Raw genomic sequence first — 12,688 nt, 5'->3', positions numbered from 1 at the left:
AAGTGAAAGATAACACCAACATGTCATAAAAAAAATAATAAAAAATAATAAAATCACTGAGTTGGAAAAAGGATCACCCACTTGGGTCAGTATTTTGTTGAACCACCTTTAATTACAGTATTTAGTCTGTTGGGATATGCCACTACTAACTTTGCACATCTAGACATTGCAATATTTGACCACTCTTCTTTGCAGAACTGCTCAAGTTCAGTTAAATTTGATGGTGACCGTTTGTGGACTGCTGTCTTCAAGTCATTCCACACATTTTCAATGGAGTTTAAGTCCGGGCTCTGACTAGGCCATGCAAGGACATTCACCTTTTTCTCCTTCAACCACTGTGTGGTCAGTTTTGCTGTGTCCTTTGGGTCATTGTGATGTTGGAAGGTAAATCTTCTTCCCATTGACAACTTTCTGGCAGAGAACAGCAGATTTTCCTCAAGAATTTGACAGTATTTTGCCCCATCCATTTTTCGTTCTATCCTGACAAGTGCTCCAGTCCCTGCTGCAGAGAAACAACCCCATAACATTATATTAACACCTCCATGCTTTACTGTATGAATGGTGTTATTTGGATGGTGAGCTGTATTGAATTTTCGCCAGATATATCATTTGGCGAAATTTTAGTCTCATCTGACCATAACACCTTTTTCCACGTGGCCTTAGAATCTTCAAGGTGCGTTTTGGCAAAGCTCAGTCATGACTGCAAGTGGCCTTTCTTGAGGAGTGGCTTTTTTTTGCATTTGTGGAGAATTTGTGATAATGTTGTCACATGCACACAATGACCACTCTTTGTCATGAATTCCTGCAACTGCTTCAGAGTTGCTGTAGGCCTCATGGTAGCCTCTCTGACCAGTTTCCTCCTGGCTCTTTCATCCAGTTTGGAGCGACGTCCTGACCCAGGGAGGGTCTGTGTAGTACCAAATACCTTCCACTTCTTAATAATAAACTTTACTGTGCTTCTAGGCGCTGATAAAGCCTTTGAATTTTTTTGGGAAAAAAAGACTTGTGCCTGTCCACAACTTTATCCCAGAGATCTTTTGACAATGCCTTGCCACCCATAGTTGATTGTTTTCTTCAGTTGCACTACCAAGGACTGAAATGCTTCAGGAAAAGCTTGTTTCATGCTGAGCTAATCAAAATGAACACAGTTGAAAGTCAATTGGCGTTGTGGGCCATTGAGAAGGTGATTAACTACACCTGGTTGGGTTTACAAGTCATTTTTAGGAGGGGGTGTAATTGGAACTGGAGGGGGGTAATTTTCCCCCCTGACAAGTTGGTATTATATCTTTCACTTGGATGTTATAAGTTGTAAATACAGCTGAATAAAACAAAACAATTTGTCTGTTTTCATTTCAGGCTGCTAAGGGGGGGGTGATTCTTTTCTATACCCACTCTACATGACATTTAAGGAGACAGCTGGGCCAGAGTATGGAGGTCAGGAATGTGTACCAGACCACCTCGGGAAGGCAGAGTGCCACAATTAAGAGTTCCACCAGTTTACATGGTAAAATAAATCTACCACGGACGCAAATCTGGCCAGAAGTTTGATTCATGCAGACCACACCGCGGTGGTGTAAAAAGCCTCATCCACATTGGCATGCTACTCACAGAAGCCCTTGCGTGCTTTGCGTCCCTTGTGGTCTCGATCACTCTCCTCCCCCATCAGCATCCTCTGCAGCTCCTTCCTCTCCTGCTCCTCCCGCTCTCTGGACAGCTGGGAGCTGGTCTTCTTGTTCTGCAGCATGTTCTCAATGTTCTTTCCCATCTCCTCAAAGTCACTGTCCTCCGCTGAGCTGCTGTCGGTGTCTGTTGATAGGACCTCTGTAGACTCCAGTACTCTGGAGATAAGCAGAAGGTAGAATGTTAGTTACTCTACAGGATTCTGTTAGGGGGATTTACGGGTTATTTGGAAAAGTAGGGACAGGGAGGCCTCACTTGTTCTGGAGGTCAAAGATCCTCTGGCACTCCTCCTTATAGCGCTCCTGGTGTTCCGCTACAGAGAACCGGGAACCGCGGGCGAACTTGCTCATGGGCCCCTCGCCAGAGCGAGCCTGCTCTGTAGACATGGTCCTCACCACATCAATCACCTCCCAACGCGACAGCTTCTTGATCTAAAACACGGAGGGTTAAGAGACTGATGTCACCTTCTTGGAGTTTGAGACATTATGTAATCTATTAGGACTGATGTCTCTACAAAATTACCTCCTCTTCTGGAACACCAAACTTGCGCAGCAGCTGCTTGGCATTTTTGAGTGAGAGTCTCCTCAGATCAGCGTCTGTCCCGGTCACAGTCTTCTTAGCGGGTTGTGGCTCTCGGTCATCCTGTGCCTAAACAAACAGGCTTCAGTAATCATCACACAACAGCTGTAAGGTCACAAGACATTTACCTTATTTTTATGGACTATGGCAGAATATATTTGACGGAAAGACACATGACTGGACCGGATCAGAGACCCCAATCTGGCAGAAATGTTTCAGAGCACAGGGGAGGTAATTACTTTTTGCTGCGTGGGCTTGTTGGGCACTTTGACATAAGAGAATCCCTCGCCGCAGCCTGTGGGGTCAGCCACCCCCATGACCTCCAGCAGACACTTCCCCTTCATGGCGGCGATGAAGGCTCGCGTCGTGTTCCAAGGGGCAGTGCGGACCTAGGTTGGACCACAGAGAGTGCCGGTGGCATCAGGGGTCGTTTTCAGCATCAAAAGGTTTCGTTAATCAAAAAGTAATGAAAAGGAAGAAGACTTGAGCTGAACCTCATCATCTATCTTCATCTGGAAGTCTTCCTCGTTTTCTTCCTCTGGGGCAAAGAAGGACTTTTCACCATATCCTGCATCCTGGAGAATAGAAAAACAGTCAATGCGTAGTTCCACAACGGGCAGAACAGCGGGCACATACACAAAGAGCTTGCCAGTCTTACCTTGAGTCTCTGCTCTGCCACCAGCATGCTGTAGTAGGCACAGCACTGCTCCGGAGAGACCATGGCCCTGATCTCTTCCTCAGTCGGCAGCCGGAAGTCAGGCTTAAGAACCCACCAATTAGAGTCCATTCCTGGGGGGAGGAGGAGGGTGAACTAACTTCAGTTGTATTGTAATTACCCACTGAATGTCAGGGCCTGATGTTAAGTGGACGTCAATTAAATGTTTCCACCTCCCATTTGTGAACATGCATAAAAGAGTCTGGGTAGGTTTTTCTGGTCTAGGACGCTTTGTAGCTATTGTTATGACACTTTTTATGTCGCAGCCATGTTCTGTTTAAAGTAACTCACCAGTGTTTCAGATATATGAAATTGGGCCGACAACTATAGGAGTGAAATGTTGTTCTTCCAAAACACTGTCAACAAGTTGGTTGAAAAGCGGCTTTTCTGTTATGTGAGGTATTAATATAATTCAGTTTTAATAAAAATAGATAGCAATGCTAATATTACCTAGATCAAAGTTAATGTCAAAACTATGTCAAAATGTTTTCCAGCAAATAATGTTGCTTCTTTAGACACATTGTGTTCTCAAGCCTTTGTAATGCCCATTCAACTAACGCCCGTTGAGGAAGCATTGAATGGAATGTTCAGTCCTTAAACAATAATATAATTTCAGACCCCTGAACAGAAGCTTTGTAATGCTTTTCTCAGACCACTTCTTACCTCCACAGTAAACTCTGTAACATGCTGACCTCTCTTTTTCCTGACGCCTGTCTGTCAAATTAATGCAGACCATCTGAGTTCACACGCTATACAACTCCCTCTCTTACACCTAAACTCTTCCCTGAGATCACATGGTCAGAACGCACAGTCATGAGAGAACGTTAATAAGGCAATTTTACATTTCTGCATTACTCTATCTTTGTAAGGACATACAACGCAGGACCAACACCAGACTATACAGTAGGACTGGGCCATGTCGGGGCTCGCCATCTACCTGTACGCTTGAAGTCAGCACAGAGTTTGAGGCGTTTCCGGATGCTACTTTCGGAATGCGAGGGGAAAGCTTTCTTGATGTCCTCCATGCGGATTCTCCGAGGACGATCTTTACTCTTCCAGAATAATCGATAGATAAACACCTGAACAGAAGAGACAGAGGAACAGAAGTGTAAGTGTGCATGCGTTCATTTCCTTTGCTCTTTCTCACGTGTCCACTGAAAGATGTTGTAAGACATACCTGCAGGAAGTCTCTGATATGTGTGTTGGCTCGTTTGGAGTTGGGCCCAGGGACCTCATAAAGGGGACACTGCTGGCCGACGACAAAGATGTCCACCAGCTCTCTGATGAAATAACCCTGCCGAGTACGTAGCACCAGGAAATCCGTCTCCGGCATCTTGTGGAGGTAGATAGGGGCCCGGAAAAGGTTGTTCTCAAAAGCCTGAAAGAAACAAAGACTAGGCATTGGCATGGATTTTCCGGACTTCATTTACAATTAGATAACCACAAAGAGAAAATGTAGGTATCAGGCTACTATTGGCAAATGATGTTGTTACTGACCGGCAGCAGCTGTCCAGGGTGTAGGGAGCCCAGGAAGGGTGAGGTGTGGCAGTAAACAGTCTCTCCATACTTACAGTCCGGAGCTCCAGGGTCCTTTCCTGGTTTCTGAGGGGAAACAGGAATGCAGATTATAGTGAATTATTTTAAGAATGTCAAGAACTATATACGGACAGACGGCACCAACTCACTCTCTTGTAGTAGTTCTTGATCTTGGTTGCCATGCCGACTTGCATGATAAGCGGAGGGTATTCCTCGCTGTACTCCGCCAGAATTAGGTCTCCATCTTTCCCAGTCAGATCCTGGGCTGTCCGCATGAAGAACATGTCTCCTCCACCGGAAGCCTGGCGCTCCTGCTCTCGCATCTACGGGAGCCAAAAGGGAATTTTTACATAAATCACACCCAAGCCCATGCCGGGTTATTAACACATTCCTGGTCACATCCATTGAAACAGACCAGCATGGTGGTGAATGAGATGAGTGCTGGGGCTGAAACATCACCTTGGCCTTCTTCTTGATATGTTTGAGCAGGGGCTGTGCTGGGTGTTGGCCTGGCTGGGACAACGACCCGAACGAGTATTTCTTCAGAGAGGGCCGGTGGAACGAACGCAGCTTCATGGGTCCCATGTGAGTAGGGAAGAATGGCTGCCTTAGCTCCACAGCAGGGATGGAGTGCTGCAGAGACAGACAGACAGTGATGGTCATCTACTGTGTAGTTAGGACAATCCACTACTGCCTTTAACTGCAGATCAGTCCGCAGGGGAACAGAGCTCACCTGAATAATGTTGCCACCAAAGGTGCCCCTCAGGCCCTGCTGCTTGGGGTAATAGAACTCATCATTGGACAGGTTCCATGGGTCCTTCACCTCAGGCTGGGACATGTTCTGAAGGCAGAACACAGAGGGAGTTAAAACTGTTTGGGTTCAGGGACTGCTAACATGTTATCCGACCATGTCCGGTAGTACCTGTTGAGGCTCATCCTTTATGACCCCAGTCTTCCCCAGCAGGATACGACTCTTCTTCAGGGCAGACTCCTTCTTGTTCTCCTTGGACGGAGAGTGGGATGTACGCTCGGACTCCTTCTCATCTGGGATTTCTGCAGATGGACAAGTTCAGAGATTAACAGGCTGACTGAAGGAGATTAAAGCCATTCAGTAATTTCTCCACCAACATCATCATTCACACAGTTCGCTCAGGGGCAGAACCTAAAATGATGTTCTCATCGTTGGGGTCCAGGGTGAGGACAGGGGGTGACAGAATACGATCCATGGCCTGGTCATCCCAGATGATGTTGTCCTCCCAGCGCCCATACACCAGCTCCTCATTGTCAATGGGAAAGATGGAAAACCACTGGGCATCGTCTTCATGAGAGGCTACGGGAACACCAAAAGGAGAGGAACAGTGATAGTTACACATTCATTGCACTTTCATCAGGCTAACAAAAAAAAGAAGGTCAAAAACGCATTGTTCATCAATCCGCTCTACAACAGTAGCCAGGTGAAAAGCGTCACCATACCGTGGCGGTCGTGGTTGTGCTTGTCCCTCTTGGAGCCAATGGAGGGGGCTTTGGGCATGGGCGGAGGAGTGGGGGGCACCAGCTGAGAGTTGCTCCTACTCAGACCTGTAGAGTGTGGATAGACATCATGAAAACCTAGATAAGCCAAAGCAGACAAACACAAATTATAACAGCATATATTTATCACTAAGATCCCTGGACTACTGGGGTCTATGTTTGGGCAATGGGGTGACAGTGAGCTACGAGGACCTTTATGCTCAGTCTGTCGTGACTGGTATGGGGGTTGAGTGGGTGGGTCTCTCACCCTGCTGGGCGTTGTAGGCATTTGCGTTTCGGGTCATGCTGGAAGGCAGCCACCCCGCCAGACTTGCTCGCTGGGTCTTAGTGCCCTTGTGTTTGACGTCTTCTCCGTTCCAGATAATGTCGTCCTCCCACTGAAGCTGGGTGACCATCAGGAAGAGCTCATTCTCCAGGGCATGCTGGTCCTTTTCGTCACCGCTGCCCTCCTACACAGAATAAGAAAAATAAATTGGCAATGTTTGTCATTTCTACGAAACAGCGGCGAGGAAAACACTACTTATTGTTTGAACTGTTGATTGCCTGAAGGAACTCCATGACTTGTAATCCCAAGTGTAGAGCATTGGGGTGCTGACCTCTACGGAAGGTTCTGTCGGTTCTGTCCTCTCCTTCGTTTCCTGCACATCGCCATCGTCCTCCTTTAGTTTGAAGCCATAATGGAAGCCGCTGCCATCCTCAGGGACACCCATCATGTCGTACCACAGCTGGGCAGGACCATAGCGCCACTCGGCCACCTTTGGCCTGGACTCGGCCACTTTGTCCCCGTCTCCAGAGGTCTGAGAGAACTTGGACTCTACTGGGGCCATCATGGTAATCTGGGAGAGGGAGGGAATTTACTACTGAGGTGTAATCGCCTTTGTGCATTTCTATGAAAATAGAGGCCATGCAGAATTATACTGTGAATGAATTAAGAAAGTACAAGGTCTTCTAATATTCAAGCAAATATTTATTCCTGCAAGGAAAAAGAAATTAACAGAAAGAAAAAAGTGGTAATTTTCAGAACAAGATGATCATTGATCATCAATGTTTGTATTATATACAGTACCAGTCAAAGGTTTGTACACACCAGCTGTTCAAGGGTATTCATTTCTACGATTTTCCACATTGCAGAATAATAGCGAAGAAATCAAAACTATGAAATAACACATAGGTAATGATGTAGTATCCAAAAAAGTATCCACCCTTTGCCTCGATGACAGCTTTGCACACTCATGGCATTCCTGGAATGATTTTCCAACTGTCGTGAAAGAGTACCTAAAGAGGGCCGAGAACTTGTCTGCTGCTTTCCCTTCAGTCTCTGGTCCAACCCAACCCAAACCATCTCAACTGGGATGAGGTGACTGAGTTGTGGAGGCCAAGTCAGCTAATGCCAAACAATCAGTCTAATAATAATAATACATTGAACTTATACAGAACTTTTCTGAGACACAAAGACGCTTTAAATCAGGTACAAAATAACATTTGAGGAGAGCGGTAAGACAATACACAGACAAACGTAAAGAAAAGGACTCAGACATGACACTGGAAGAAGGGAAAAGGCAGGGGCTAGGGGTAGGCTTGTTTGAACAGATGAGGCATGAGGCGGTGGATGAAGATGGTAACAGATTCAGAGTCACGGATTGATTGTGGAAATGAGTTCCAAAGCCTTGGAGCAGCCCTAGAGAAAGCCCCGTCTCCAAAGCTCCGTAGCTTGGACCAGGGGATGATTAGGTGACCAGCTGTAGCAGAACAGATTGACTGAGAGGGTTGGTATTGAGGAATAAGACCAGTGAGGTAGGGTGGAGCAAGCTGATGGAGGGCTTTATAGGTGAGCAAAATCTTTTTATTATCTCTGCCCTGAGGGACGGGTTCCCGGAGGATAGGGGTGATGTGCTGCCAGGACTTGGTGTGGGTGAGAAGTCTGGCTGCTGAGTCTGGCTGCTGAGTTTTGGACCATTTGTAGCTTATAGAGAGATGAAGAGTTGATGCCAGAAAGAATAGTTCTAATACTCTAGATGGGAGGAGATTAATGCATGTATTAAGGTTCAAGAGACCCAGTTTCATCATACTGCTTGATGGTTTTTGCGAATGCACTTGAAACATTCAAAGATCTGGACATTTTCTGGATTGACTGACCTCCATGTCTTACAGAAATAACAAGCTGTTGTTTCTCTGCTTATTTGAGCTGCACCTGCCATAATATGAACTACTACAGTACAGAGATATACCAACCCTACCTTGTCAGCCTCTGTATACCCACCCGAACACATTAACGAGGCACACCTGTTAACGGAAATGCATTCCCGGTGACTACCTCAGGAAGCTGGATGAGAAAATGCAAACAGTCTGCCAAGCTGCCATCAGGTCGAACGGTGTCTACTTTAAAGAATCTTCAATATGACATCTATTTTGATCTTTCAACAATATTTTGGTTACTACATTTCTACTCCTATTCTACAATTTGGGGGAAAGAAATTATAAATCTAGAGAAGTACGCTTGAATGAGTAGGTGTGCCAAATGTTTGACTGGTACTGTAAAACCGTACTCATTCCAACTGCTGGAATTGGCCTCCAGTAACCCTGCCACAGTAATGTTGCACACAGACCTCATCGTCAGACAGACACTGCTCTGGGGGTGGAGCCGGGGCGTATTCATATTCCCAGCCGGACTTCTTCTCCGATCCCTGCTGCTCCATGGGCTCGGCACCCTCTGGTGGCGGGGTCCCTGGGTGGGGGTCACGGTGCTTCCTTTTCCTCTTCCTGCGGGCGCTTCGCCACACTGACGGCATGTTCTTGCCGGGGCCAAACAGACGAAGGAACCGCAGCACCTGGACGGATTCAGACGAGAGGAGGGACATTCAGTCCTCCAACCATTGAAATGCATGTACGATCCAGTCCCAACTCCGCCACCGGTGAATGACAGCTCACCTTTCCAGGCCTGAACTCTGGGAAGAGCTGGGTGACACCAGGCAGGGCTTTGGCAGCATCCTTCTGCATGATGCCAGCCAAGGGCAGGCTGAGGGAGGCCGGCGGGCCCCCAGACCCAGAGCCTGTGGAGGGCCGGTCCGTCTCCGATTCAGAGTCTGAGGAGCTGCTGAAGTCCACCTTGTCCACCAGAGAGGAGGGGGCGATGATGGAGGGGAGGATGATCCCATCTCCCCCGTCCCCCACTGGGGAGAAACAGACCGATTCAGCTTGACTTTTACACCACTGATCATATCATCTCTTAAAGACCAAAAGGCAAACATTTACTTTATTTAACTGTAGTCATGTAGCAGACCGTACTATCCCGCGCACGTATTTTCATACTGGTCCCCGGTTGAATTGGAGCTGACAACCCTAGGGCGGAAAGAGCCATGCTCTTACCAAGTTTGCTGCAGGGAACCATGCATGTTTCTATATATCGTGACAGGCCTTGTAGAGGTCAATCAAATATATTTATAAAGCCCTTTTTACATCAGCAGATGTCACAAAGTGCTTTTACAAAACACCTGGCCTTTAACCCCAAGGAGCAAACAACAGTAGTGTTGAATTTCAAGTATGGGAGCTGCTGGTCCATTGGGGGAAGCCTCAGGAGCTCTGGACTTCACAAAGCCAATAGTAGCTATTGGCTCAGATCTAGAATGATCTTCCTTAGCGCAGCTGTATTCCGCTATCACCTATTACTTTCACAGTTCTGTGGCTCAAATACACTAGATAAGATAAAACAACATATTCAGAAATAAAGTTAAAAATGTAATTTATTAAAAATATCTAAACACTACAAATGTAGAGGAACTCTGTGCATACGCTGTTACTAAGGCACTTTTAGAACTCAACTGCTGATAATTCTGCGAGCAATCTGTGATCAGCAGTAAAACCTTGGTAGCAATGACACAGTTGCACTGCAAGGCAGTGTGACATAGGAGTGCAAGGTATACTTTTACCTGCACTTTTAGGACCTTTGACCTTTCCTAATTCAATCCTTACCACTCGCAGCTGTGGGAGAGGAGTCCTCTTTCTTGCCACCAAGTGTAGGGAGACTTGGAGGAGGTGGGGGAGGCATAAGCTTAGCATCAATATCCTCACAATCCGCATCATAGTCATCTTCATCCTCTGAGAAAGAAAGTTTCTCCAGTTACTGGCCATTCAAAGTATTTGATTACATTAGATAAGCTTCATTCACGTGTTCTGGAAAACTAGGGTAAATGCACTCACAGTTGGGTTCTGTCATTTCTATGACGTACCTCCATAAAAAGACAGTACTTCAAGTCTGTAACTTGTTTATTCCAGCCAATCAAAACAAACAGCATTAATCGTACAGTAATAGAGACGGCGTGTGTAGCAAAAACAGCAATGCAAGACGGCATAAGAGTGAAATAAAAAACAGAAGGGCTGTTTCATTTGAATGCAACTGGGGAGAATGTAGGTAATTTTAGCCAATTAACGGTGTCCAACAATGGCCATCTAACTTCAAGTCGAGACCCTGACTTAAGACGATAAATGCAGTGACTGCTACTTGTTAGATAATAAGGAACTGGCTTCATGAGTATTACTGCACCTGTTCTCCTGGCAGGCTGCAGGTTACCCATGGCCTGGCGATACTTCTTAGTTTCATCTTCAGCCACCTCGCTGATGTCCGAATAATCAACTGCATCCACATCATTCTTCACCCAGCCTGAGTGACAATAAGAACGTTAAACTGTCCCTCACTTTTCACAGTAACGCTGGAAAGTAAGAGGTAAAGGATTTTAACTGTATACGTGACAGCAGGTTAGGCATGGCTAGGAAGCACCCGGCCCACAGCCCCGCCCTTCCCTTCCCTTACCCTCAGCGTCCGTTCCACCTGTGTCTCCCTCCCCGTCAGGGTCATCCTCCTCACTGGCAGTGATCTCTGTAATGAGGTTGCCAAGTCCCAGAGAGCCAAGACCAGCCAGGTGCTTTTTGGACTCCTGCGGTGCCCAGGGAAATTGACAAACCATCACAGTAATGGAAATGTCTCTATTACAGCGCTGACATCTATGTTCACGAGCATCACAGCCATAAAGACACAATGGAGATGGGCAAGAGGTCATCATAAAATGGTTTAGTGTACATGCATTTAAAAACGAAATATCCAGTCACTCACAGTGTCAAGCACGCTGTCCCCTTCTAGCTGACCATCTTCATTAATGTTCCCAAAGAGGAAGCCAGTAAGAGAGAAAGGCCGGTCTTGGTCTTCATCACTGTCTGAATCAGACATCCTGTATTTGCGAGATGGAGAAAGAGAGATGGACAGTGGGGAGTTGACCCATCAACTATTCATATCCATGCATGATTAACGTATTCTGTTAAAAGAACCAAATAGCGTTTCATACTTTTATGCTCGACAAAACACACAAATAACCATAAACACCGGTCAAGACAACTGTCACAATATTTTTTGATGCAGTAAATATTTTGCATAAAATAAAAAACTTGCATTCAATACTGGAATGCGTTTTTTCTCCAATTTATAGACTACATTATAATAATAACAATAATTCTGTAGACTACAAGGCAGAAATTCTACTTTAATGGCCAGTCATTGGTATTGGTGCATAAACGAGGGAGCACAGGGCACATATCAAGAATAATAACCACAAAGCAGTAGCTTAATCACTCTGCTTTGACCGACAAAAACTACTTTAGCATAAGTGTATATGATCCATGTGATATAGTTTAGAATTCTACAACAGAGGGTAAGAATATATGCTGATAATTTAATATAACATTTTCAGGTGACAAGTCCATCTATACGTGTCTCAAGACTGCTACAACATTGCACTTCCATCAATATTAGAAAGTTATTCATAACTTATTCAGACAAAAACGTATTACATTGTAGCCCAGTAATAGTGTGTTGTGCAGGCAGACTTTCCTTTCGATCCCACAACAGCGCCCCCTTTTTAGTCATCTAGTTTATACATACGTAGTTGGAGACAAGTAGATATGCTAAAATACTGAAATAACAACATAATAATGTAAGCCTCTTTGCTCAAGGAGTTCAATGCACCATTGAGCCCAATGTAGTTTGTACTGTCCTCCCAAAAGCAAAGACGCTACAATCATGTGTGGCAAAAGTGTTGGCTAATCCAATGCATATACTTTAACATCAAAACAAATGGGATGAAATGACCAACATGACTTGTTGCATGGAAATCACTGGACCGCTGAGTTTAATCTTACCTTGCGTTATCTTTAATCGGTTAGGAAACCCACTTGGCCTCGGGTTGAGGCCAACTATATACAGCAATATCCTTGGACACAAATTGCAGCTAGCAGCTAATTAGTAATGATCTCCATAACCACCTACTAGAACGATCTCTTCACACTCTGCCGGCGTCCACACGCGGTAATCATTGTGGGAAAGCTTACACGCAGACTAAAGTAATTAAAAGAACCATTATTTCGAATGAAAAAATATTTTATTTGTTTTTATATAGCGAACTAGTCCATACAGACACCGACCGGTCAACAGCAATTTCGACGATTGTGATTGCTCAATGCGCGTGCGCATAGTTAGTTTCCGTTCCGTCCGGCAACGGCAGAAGCACCCACCAGATATGTTCCCACAAATAAAAAACGCTCCCAACTGCTGCTCCTCTCTTGCCGCCTTTTATGAAGTTAAAGGAAACTGTCATTCCGTAA

The 12,688-nt window shown here is 45.6% G+C and overlaps 1 protein-coding gene across 6 annotated transcripts in view; it reads right to left on the bottom strand.

The window, feature by feature from the left end:
- The window catches only part of taf1 (TAF1 RNA polymerase II, TATA box binding protein (TBP)-associated factor), a 23,022-nt gene extending 10,435 nt beyond the window's left edge, over positions 1–12,587 (bottom strand). For 2 of the 6 annotated variants that reach the window (XM_013134478.4, XM_013134479.4), the window contains exons 1-24: positions 12,227–12,585; positions 11,148–11,262; positions 10,848–10,971; positions 10,581–10,697; positions 10,010–10,135; positions 8,969–9,210; positions 8,647–8,868; positions 6,637–6,876; positions 6,288–6,489; positions 5,984–6,118; positions 5,673–5,840; positions 5,433–5,563; positions 5,244–5,351; positions 4,970–5,143; positions 4,660–4,833; positions 4,472–4,576; positions 4,152–4,352; positions 3,912–4,053; positions 2,918–3,048; positions 2,754–2,834; positions 2,499–2,648; positions 2,203–2,328; positions 1,936–2,111; positions 1,609–1,838 (exon numbers count right to left, since the gene is read on the bottom strand). In XM_013134478.4, coding sequence (XP_012989932.1) covers positions 1,609–1,838; positions 1,936–2,111; positions 2,203–2,328; positions 2,499–2,648; positions 2,754–2,834; positions 2,918–3,048; positions 3,912–4,053; positions 4,152–4,352; positions 4,472–4,576; positions 4,660–4,833; positions 4,970–5,143; positions 5,244–5,351; positions 5,433–5,563; positions 5,673–5,840; positions 5,984–6,118; positions 6,288–6,489; positions 6,637–6,876; positions 8,647–8,868; positions 8,969–9,210; positions 10,010–10,135; positions 10,581–10,697; positions 10,848–10,971; positions 11,148–11,261 — 3,619 coding nt within the window. In that variant the 5' untranslated portion in view covers position 11,262; positions 12,227–12,585. Of the gene's footprint in view, positions 1–1,608; positions 1,839–1,935; positions 2,112–2,202; positions 2,329–2,498; positions 2,649–2,753; positions 2,835–2,917; positions 3,049–3,911; positions 4,054–4,151; positions 4,353–4,471; positions 4,577–4,659; positions 4,834–4,969; positions 5,144–5,243; positions 5,352–5,432; positions 5,564–5,672; positions 5,841–5,983; positions 6,119–6,287; positions 6,490–6,636; positions 6,877–8,646; positions 8,869–8,968; positions 9,211–10,009; positions 10,136–10,580; positions 10,698–10,847; positions 10,972–11,147; positions 11,263–12,226 lie in introns of all 6 variants that reach the window. The other 4 variants (XM_013134476.4, XM_013134475.4, XM_013134477.4 and 1 more) reach the window with 4 other exon arrangements.
- Positions 12,588–12,688: the final 101 nt, after the last annotated feature.

Source organism: Esox lucius, chromosome 7 (genome assembly GCF_011004845.1).
Source record: "Esox lucius isolate fEsoLuc1 chromosome 7, fEsoLuc1.pri, whole genome shotgun sequence".
NCBI lineage: Eukaryota > Metazoa > Chordata > Actinopteri > Esociformes > Esocidae > Esox > Esox lucius.
This window is presented reverse-complemented; position numbering and strand designations above follow the sequence as displayed.